Source organism: Rhagoletis zephyria, unplaced genomic scaffold (assembly GCF_001687245.7).
Source record: "Rhagoletis zephyria isolate East Lansing unplaced genomic scaffold, Rhagoletis_zephyria_1.1 Rzeph_scaffold_07923, whole genome shotgun sequence".
NCBI classification, from domain to species: domain Eukaryota; kingdom Metazoa; phylum Arthropoda; class Insecta; order Diptera; family Tephritidae; genus Rhagoletis; species Rhagoletis zephyria.
This window is the reverse complement of record NW_016165005.1, coordinates 18,377-28,581: the sequence shown is the minus strand read 5'-3', so window position 1 is coordinate 28,581 and position 10,205 is coordinate 18,377. Positions and strand designations below refer to the sequence as shown.

Sequence of the window (10,205 nt, the reverse complement as noted above, 5' to 3'; positions counted from 1 at the left end):
AGTACTCAGCTGATGTTAACTCCAGAGAGATTTTCGGGAGTGTTAATGAAATGGGCACTGAGGTGCATAAACCTTAGTCTAGCGAATGCCGGACAACTGAGAAGGATGTTGGAACTTTTGCATGTAAGGGATTTTCAGCCAGCGCTCGCTAAGCCGACAGAAAGCCATATGTCCTGCAGCTGGCCGCAGATTGTCAACAGAACTCCTATGGCCTCCCTGTCTGAGGTGATGGCATTGAGGGTGACCTGCCTAGCCAATTCATCTGTCCTGCACTTTTAAGTGATGTTCCAAATCGGCTTTCTTTGTAAGTATTTCGAGGCAGTTGAGATAGAGGTCAGGCACTCCCCGACCAGTTTCGATCGTACCATTAGCGATCCCAGTGCTCTGATTGCTGCTTGGCTACCAGAGTAGATATTTACCCTCCTAGGCGGAAAAATATTGGTGCGTTGCCAATCGGCTGTTTTTTTTTATAGCGGCCGCCTCTGCCTGAAAAACACCTCCTCCTACTCACCCGCTCAGCTTCGATCCGTCCGTGAATATGCTTATTGAACCTCTAATCCAGAGACTGCCATTCTCCCCTTGGAGGGATGTGCGTGGAGAAGGATCCATTTGGAGATAGAATGGGAACACTCCAATCCTCCGAGCTTTTGAGCGAAACGTCACTACTTCGCCCGCAATGTCAACAGGTACGACGCTAAGCATAGCATGTAGAGTTGGAGTGGTCTGGAACGCTCCGCTGATTCCAACGAGTGCCGCCCTTTGCACGCGTTCTTGCTTCTTGACAAAAGTAGACCTTTCCAGTGCATTCCACCTGACAATAACCGCCTAACTATAATATACTCGGCTTGATTATGTTTTTATAACTTCCCACTCAGGATCACGCCCAAGAACTTGACCATGTCAGAGAGAACAAATGAAACACCGCCTATTGAGGGAAGCTAGGAATAAGGCACTCTGTACCTCCTGGTGAATAGTACGTGCTCCGTCTTTCCAGGATTTATAGCAAGTCCGCAGCTAGCAGATCTATTTGTGACCAAGTTCAGGTACCCTTGCATAAGATCATAAAGAGTGTCCAAGAACTTTCCTCTGACGATGAGCGCCACATCATTCGCCTAGGCAAAATAATATATTTTAAAACTAATAAGAAATGCATTGCATTATTTATCGCGCCATGTAATGCATTAGCAGATATTTTTCCAACTGGGTATAGATATATGTATATGCAGTTATATCTAAACTATATTTTAGAATTAATGAATGAAATGCATGTGCCGCCCATGATGACAGTTATTAATTTTGCGTTTTTTTGCCAACGCTTTTGCCTGTTTTACACATTTACATAATTTTTCTGCATACAAGAGTACTAATCTGGTTTAAAAATGTGCTACCAAGTGACTATGGGCATATTTATATAAATACTATATACGCCCATAAAATTATTTGTAGTAAATCTTTTCTACACTTTCAAACCTACATACATATATATGTAGTACAAGCTGTGGCATCTATCTTTTGAAAAAATAATTTCTAAACCACAAGCTGCGTTCAGTCTCCCGCAAAAGTGATTGAGAAGTTGATCATTATTTTTGTTTAACTCCTTTTAATTTGCGTTGTTGAGATGTGCGTGCTAAGTGGGTATTGCTGCGACACGCTCCTTGGTAAAAGCACTCATGCATGACTCCTACTTTGCGTGGCAGTGGTCATCCTAAACATACATGAATATATACAGTGCCGGCCATTTTAATAGCGCCGCCTTTTGATCCTCCGTATTGACAGTTTTGTTTTTAGCTTAGAGTGCAAAGTTGCTAAGTCCCAATTTAAAAATTGTACAGGAGAGGAAAAAAACTTCGAATATAACATTTTTCCTCTTTAAAGTAAAACAAAACTCCATGCGAATCAGAGAGATTCGATCTTTATTAAAACATTTCGAACTGTTTTAACCCGAAATTGGATGGGGTGGAAGCAAAGCACCAATTTCCCCGGAATAATTATCGATAGTAAGTTGTCGTGGCGCCTCAATGTCGAAGAGAGAAGAAGGTCTCAGTGGCACTAGTCAGCCGATACTGTTCCAGCGGGTATTGGTGTGGTGGCCAGCAATGGAGTATAAAACATTTCGTAAGAGAATGGAAAGTATATATAGGCTTTCAATGATCGGCATAACAGAGACACTTAGAGCCACACAAACGACAGCACTATACCTCTTGTTGCACCTTTTGCCGGCAGACCTATCGGTCAAGAATTAAGCGTGAAAAACAGCCGCCAGTTTATATGCTACCGAACAGTTTAGGTACAGGTTCTACGGACAAGTAGTATAGTGTCAACTTTACTCGGACGGACTGATCACATGATCTAGGATCTGCACTTTGGAACGAACTTCGAAGCCACTATAGAGGTTGAAGGCTGATGTGAGGGCTTGAGCAGTACTGCCTCGGGCTCAGGGAATGTCTATACAGACGGGTCGAAGATGAAAAAAGGCGCAGGGACGGCAGTCGTTTGCGGGAATATCGGTCTCAACAAATACTTTAAGCTGCCGAATAGGCGGAAGTATTTATTATAAGAAGTGCGGCGGAGCTACTGAGCACAATCTTGCAAATAGACAGATATCTCTATATCGACGCTCAGGCTGCGATAAAGGCGCTATCGTCATACAGCACTTCCTCTGGTACTTACTTCATCTATCGGACGAATCTCAACTGGCTTCCGGGGCACGTCAGCGTCCCAGGTCACGAGGTGGCCGACGGGCTTGCTGATTAGCAAGACTGCTGATTATTCTCCTGGGAGCAGGCCTTCTGCCTAATCTGGGAGCCACCGAGAATATAGGGTAGAACAAGGTGTGAACAAACTGGTGCCAAGAAGACTGCGATGTTCTTCAACATTGCTCCTGGCACTCAGTGATTACCTGTCTAATGTGGTCATTTGGTAATGCTATGGACCTTAGTGGTGTCTGCGAAGCCCCACAGTGGCTTACCTAACCTAACCGGATTTACATGGTTTTTTCATAGCTTTTACTATATTTTTATAAAAGATAAATTAATATTAAATAAACAAAAGGAAACCCGTAAAAACTGAGGATCAAAAGGCGGCGCTATTCAAGTGGCCGGCACTGTATGTACGTACAAACATACAAATGCATGCCACATAAACTCAACGGCATTTCAACAGTTCGCGTGCTAATCATCTCATCTCACCCCCTTCAAGTTACTGCAGCGTTTGCTGCTGCTCCCAAAGTTTATTGCTTAGTTGCATTTTCATTTGTGTTGACAGTTGATAGCAAATTATGGTTATTTCTGCTTATGTCACACAAACACATGCACGCAAGCAAGCCTAGATAAATAGAAGCCGGTACAAAACAAAAATTTTTTCAATTCTATGTAACTGCTGATAATTGCACATATAAATTATATTTTAACTTACCTTTTTTTTTGCTCAGAATGTTTTACAAATGAACATTTCTTATCGAGTTTACAAACCTCAAGTGATTATTGGTACATACCAGCTACTTTGAAAATTCAAGAAATTTTAATTTCTATTTTATCTCACAAAGCGGCGAATTCTAAGTAAAAATTTTTTCTCGACTTGGGAAAATTCTTGAAAAAGTACGGTGCTTTACCGTAAAATAACAGTTTTCACCTAAACACGCACTTTTTTCCAATAATTACCAGTACTTTGTAGGTAATCTTACTATATAATATAGTTACTTGTGGTCAAAATATTTAATTTAATTTTATTTTAAGAATTGTCATTTACTTGTAATCGTGCTTGTACTGTGAATAAAATATGTAAATTTTAAGAAGGAGCAATTTTTTTCATCTTAATTTTAGCTCGTAACTGATTATCTACTCATACTTTTCAACACTTGGTTTTTAAAATAAATACTAACTACTAATTATACATAAAATTACAGCTAAACTAATTAACTGCTAAGTGTTCGATTTCAACTCAATTCAACTGCACTTGCGTTGGGCTTCAACGCAGTTGCTGCACCAAAACTGCTTTCATCTGCCCTGCTGACGGCTGAAATACGCATTTACTAATTCAAATTAATCCACTGATCCAACGGTATTTTCGCGAAAATCCGATCCATGAAGTTGCGTATGACCAGTGTGAGCTTGGTCCGTAGCGCTGGCTTCATTTCCTTAAGCAACTCCTGTGCATTGGAGTTAATGAAGAGATTCAAGGCGGCCTCTGTAAAGAGAGATAATTGAAATTGATTCCCTTTCAGTACAATCGTATAATATAGTGGACAAACTTTTTTGTGCCTAAAGCTCTTTTTTCTGAAATAAGAGCTTTTGTTTTTAAAATAACAGTCCTTTTGAGAAAAGTTACCACGTTTCTTTTGTTGTATTTTTGGGAAGCAATTGAAGGTATTTTTTCACAAAATTGAAAAGAGTCACAAAGTCGATAGTAAGAAGTGTAATATATAGGAAAAAATTAACTATTTTTCGGTGGAATTGAGAGCGAAAAAATTTAAGTTTATTCTCAGTTTTAAAATACTTATATTCCGCAAAAGAAAAAAAAAATTAAAATAATTGGCATCAATTCCTAGTTTACCAACCTAGGATACTACTGTCCAATATACCTTGAGCCTGGGGCTTATAGCCGTCTCTGTCTCTCCTTGGATTTTAACAGCAATTTTATGCTGGTGGACAGCTACTTTTGATTAGCTCGACAGAAAAAATTTAGAACGGATTGTAGAGGTGCAAAACTATCGATAGTCAGACCATCGATAGTGTTCGATATTATTTTCAAAACTATCGATATATCGCCGATAGTATCGTATTTATATGGTTTTGGCTCAATTTTCGTATGAAGATTTCCTTAAGAATATATTTCGAAACTACGTTTGGATATTCTTGTAAACTACTGTACACTTTTTTTAATTGTTTAACCGTTAAGTTAGAAGTAAAGTTATTGAAAATTTGAAATGAATTGAAATGGAAAAAATTGGGCATACTGAAATTTTATATTTGTGGTTTTAGATATCCTCCGTCATATATAAGGCATTCATCAAGTTAATTTCAATTTTAGAAGAAGAAACCATTTTTTATCTGAGAAGTAATGGTTTTTATTTACCTTTTCATAAAGAGTAAATAGTGGTGGTAGATAATATTGAAAGTTTTGGTATAAATTAATTTGTATCAGTTTTTTAGCGGTATTTTAAAACATGAAAGGTTTTTCGTTATTTTCCAAATTTGACATTACTCTTTTAAAAAAGTAGCAACCAAATTTTTAGTTCAACTTGGATGTTTAAGAGAAATGAAAAGAAAAGAAGAAATAAATAGTCTGTTCCTTTGAACTTCGGACTAAAACCTGTGGAACTGTCAAACTACAATTTTACTCTCTCAAATGAGAGTAAAAGGAGAACAGATGTAGAAGTGCATTATTCCTGTAAAAACGTCAGTCGGTTTGTTTACATGTCATTTGTACAACACTGATTTAGCTGAAATATCACTAAATAATTATTAAAATCTATACATATTCAAGCATTTCGTTGTTTACTTCCATTTTTTTTACAAATATAAGGTACTTTGCTTTCACCGCTGTTTGTTTTTGCTTACACATGCAAATCAGCTGATCGTTTGACACTTTTCATGAACTTACAGGAAAAGAAACTCCGGACTAAATCCTGTAACTTCTGACTAGGAACAGTTGCTCAGTTACTCTCTCAAATGTGTTCCCACTTACAGGTTGTATGTCAATAGGAACGACCTCCTGTAAGTTCTGACTAAATCCTGTAAACCGGACTGCTATTGGAACAGACTAAAAACTAAAATAAATACTGAATCACATGTCTGTCGGACTATCGATAGGACCAAAAAACAATCGATAGTAGGGAAAAATAAAAAACATCGATACTATCGATAGTGCCATCTATAGTTTTGCACCTCTAACGGATTGGCTAAGTGATGACGGATGTGTACTTTGAAACGAATTTCAGGGTCCGTATTGAGGTCAAAGGCTGGCATTGTGGCATGAGAATTGCTGACTCGGTTCATGTTAACTAATGTTTGCTGGCTTCACAGGCCATTTACTTAACTATGACAGATAATAAAATTTGCAAAAGATGCTAATAAAGGAGGCGACGTGGAATGAAACTGTAGGATGTGCGAGTGTTCAGCTCTTAGAAGGGCACAGCTAAGTCAATTGTGAGTAGGTTTATAACCGAAACTGAATGCGGTTGCCAAAATAGAGTATAATAACTCATCTTTTTAGTAATTTAAGCCTGAAGGACATCATATCATGCTGCGTGAAGGCCTGATGCTTTTAGTGTCAGTATTGTTACTATTGCCAACTTAAGGGATAAAGTCGGCGCCAACTACTCTCAATGATTGTGGTAAAAAAGCAAGTGCTTGAAACGCAGTGAAAATCCTTTTCAAAGTCGCCGACAGTAGCTCAACACTTTCTTTGATTACAATAGGCAGAATGTTCGGACCGGGTGATTTGAAGCATCCTTTGGAGTGCTATCGTCTCCTTTCGAGAGAAGAGTGTGGCAAGCAGTATGGGACAAAGCCACAATACTCTTGCTTGTATAACCTTCACCATTATATTTGGGTGTTCCTCCGTGGACAGTGATCCCCTGAGAGATGCAATAGAAAGGGCAGTTTCCGGCAACTCTACTAGAAAGGGGATTACTCCTGCCTGCGTTTCGCCGTCTGGTGGCACCTTCTTCAGCTACTCTTCGGAGAAAACGAAGCCAGAGCTCCCAGATAGCCCAGGCAGATAACTTAGTATTCATATTTATATTCGTATTCCTTATCCTATATGTATTCGTATACCTATTCGTTTTCCTATTCACATATTTGAGAGCCATTAAATGCTACATATTTAGTAAAGGGACAGCGGCATTTTCCTCGTTAAATTCAAATTTACCTAATCTATTTGAGCACATACATGTACATATAAATAGTAAGTGTGAACTAAAAGTTTACTCACGTATCACTGAATTGCCATTGGCAATATTATCTACGCCCATTTTAATTTCTTTAACATTGAAATCCATTTTGACCTGTTCGGCTGTAAGATAAGTACGCCCATCGTCAGCCACATTCGGAGTTGCTTTGAAGTAGATTTTCGCCTTGACGCCATCTGTGGCAAAGAAAAGACAATCAATTGTAAAACATTTAAATATTAATTACACTAAGAGGAAAAAATTTACAACGTAAATAGCTTACCATATTCGCCCCAATAATCACCAGCACCAGAGGCTTTCACTAAGATTAATACACCCGTAGAGCGATACTGAGCACGAACTTTAATATGTGGAATTTCGCAAGTCAACTGAAATTGCAAAGTCTCCAAATCGGAACTGCAAGAAAACAAGAAGAAAGTAAAATGATTAGGAAAAATAGAGTTTATGGACGAAAAACTTCCTTCTTTTCGATGTTGAAAATTAAGAACAAATTCTCATCGCTAAAATCAATTTAAAATTTGAATTGAAATTTTGGGGCTTACAAAAATATAAAATCAAATTGTACGCCCTACGAGCATATTTTCATTAGGGTGGTCCAAAAATGGTTTTGAAATAGTAAAGTCCGAATTTAAGTGCTCTCACCCATTTTGCCATTTTTAAACAATTGGGTACTATTATTGGAAGTCTCCTGAAAAGAAACAGAGCCTACTGATCGAAAAATATTGGTTTTCAAGAATTCTATACCATTTTTACGGATTTTTCCGACTTTATTTTTTTTTTTACCACCCTGATGTATGTACACTTATTTATATATATGTATGTATATTATGGCGGGCCAATTTATATATATTTACTGTGATCACGCAATAGGTTAAAACGACAAAATGTAATTTAATTTCCAAAAAAGGTGGCAACCCTACTCAAAAACGATAAAAATATTTGAACGAATAAAGGTCCCGCATTCAAATCACCCTGCACCACAAAAAAAAAGTTAAATCTTATTGCACATCTACGGGTTCAGTTCTTCAATTTGACATATCATTTTTGACGACTGTGCAGATCTGATGACCTTCACAAAAATGCCTTCGCTTACTATATATAAACATGTGTACATATGCATATGTACATAGCTATGTAGATACATAGATACTACTTTTCGAACGGGTGGCAACTCTGATCAAAAATATTTTCAAACTAAAGTTTTCTTAAAACTCGTTTGACACTCATATTAAATATTTATGTCTTTTGACTTGTGTATGCATATGTATGTTACATAATTTCGATTTTCAAAAAGATAGGACTTCTCTTAAAAATATTTTAAAACCGAAATCTTCTGACAATGTGATAAATATTTCAATTAACTGTTGAAATAAGTTGAATTTGATTTTCTAAATACGTGTCAGCTTTCCTAAATACAGACAAAAAATAAATCAATTTCAAACGCATTTCTATTTATACTCATCTTCTAATAATTCATTAAATAACTTTCTCAAAAGGTAGCAATCCTGTTCAAACACGTCAAAAATTCAAAATCTTCAAACCAAAGATTTCTCAACACTCTTTTTTTGACACCAGTTTGCTGCTGCAACAAATATGACGCTACAATGCAAATTTGTAAGTTTTTGTGTATTTTTCTGGCACTTAAAAACGAATTTATGTGGCGTACTTTGCGGCGCACTAGAAATCACAACAGTGATGAGCTAAGTTTTGCGACTCTGTTAGAATAGAGGGGTTTATATAACCTGTATATACTTTAAATAAATTCGAATTTTCAAACACGTGGCAACACTCTTCAAAATAATTTCAAACTACAGCCTCTTTCTTCTGACACCCCTATTGTGGTAAATTTTTCAATTACCTTATTCCCTTGATTTAAGTTGTATTTAATTTTTTAAACAGGTGGCAACTCTATTTTAATTAACTCTTTCTCGAAATAGATTTTTGACCCATAGCTTGTCACTAAATTTGCTTAGAATTTCATGTAGAGTACCACTATGCCATAGTCGTATAGTAAAAAAATCAAAATTGACCCGCCCTAATGTCATATGTAGAATAAAAGGTCCAGCTTCACTAAAAAACTTGCTACCTAGTCATAATTCATCATCTAGTTAAAAAGAAGGTCATCGTGCGACTGGGTGGATAACGCTGCAAACGCTGCAAACGCTTTTAAATCTTGGCTATATTTGGCTGACTTGAGTTGAGCTTGTGGACTATGCCATGACCCCACGATAAATCGATTTGACCGACCGGGTGTCCGTAGTTCATACTTAGTTATTGAGATTGACACCTCAATGTCTACACGCATACAAACATAGTAAATTGAAGAAGTGTTGGCCAAATTAAGTGCTGCTGCACTCTTCACCTTGATGCAAATTGACAAAATGGCTAGGTGTGCTCATATTATTTAAGCTACGTTTGTATGTGTATGTATGTTTGGATGCCTTCCAGCAATCCCCAGCAATCCATTCAAGCACACATAACAAACGACAAATGGTTGCATGCAACATCGAATTGCACCAAAAAAAGTGCTAAGCAAACGACAATTTAGCAAATTTCTCAGTTCGTTGGCGGCCCGGCTACAGAGCCGCAAGCGTAAACGAGTAAACAAGTTAAAAACTTGACGCTTTTAACCTTGAATGCAGCAGCTTAAGCACCAATAGCAAACAGATGCAATTAGTTTTTGTTGTTGCTGACGCTGTTGTCACTTTTTCAGTAGCTAAATAGCAGACTTTTTTGGTTTTTCAAAATGAATGGACAATCAGCAGCAAAAATATCTATGTAAGTACTAAAGCTCAAAAATATGCATGTTATATGTAAATATGTCTACAAGTAGCAATGTAAATACAGATGTATGTATATGCGCTCATGCTAACATGCCGAATGTACTGGTTTACGCTCACAAATCACTTAAATGTCTAATTTGCAACACGCGACGGTCGTTAGTGGCAACAGGCGTAACTTGTAAACGTACTATGTACTAACATATGTATAAAATTTGGCTGCTGACTTGTGGTTAACGATGGCGTATGATAAAAATAACATACACTAGCATAAACACCTTCATTCTAGTCCTTTTTTAATCAATAAGGCATGTGCATGAACAGGTTTAAACTGGTATCAGTCTGGTACTTTTTGGACTAGTTGTTGGACTATTACGCAAGCTTCTCTGTTTTAAACTGATCACCTAACTTCAAAACACTTTTTATGACTTCAGTAGGCCATGTTTGCAAGACGCTAAAAAACTGAGTGCTTGTAGTCCCTACGCGCGAAAGAAGTGAAACATTGTCTTTGCCTT

The 10,205-nt window shown here is 37.3% G+C and overlaps 1 protein-coding gene across 2 annotated transcripts in view; it reads right to left on the bottom strand.

Annotated features, from left to right (window-relative positions):
* Positions 1 to 3,437: 3,437 nt before the first annotated feature.
* Jhbp2 (Juvenile hormone binding protein 2) overlaps positions 3,438 to 10,205 on the bottom strand; it is an 18,730-nt gene continuing 11,962 nt past the window's right edge. For both annotated transcript variants that reach the window (XM_017630603.1, XM_017630604.1), the window contains 3 exons: positions 7,173 to 7,306; positions 6,934 to 7,086; positions 3,438 to 4,185 (listed from right to left, as the gene is read on the bottom strand). In XM_017630603.1, the coding sequence (XP_017486092.1) occupies positions 4,031 to 4,185; positions 6,934 to 7,086; positions 7,173 to 7,306 (442 nt within the window). In that variant the 3' untranslated portion in view covers positions 3,438 to 4,030. The remainder of the gene's footprint in view (positions 4,186 to 6,933; positions 7,087 to 7,172; positions 7,307 to 10,205) is intronic.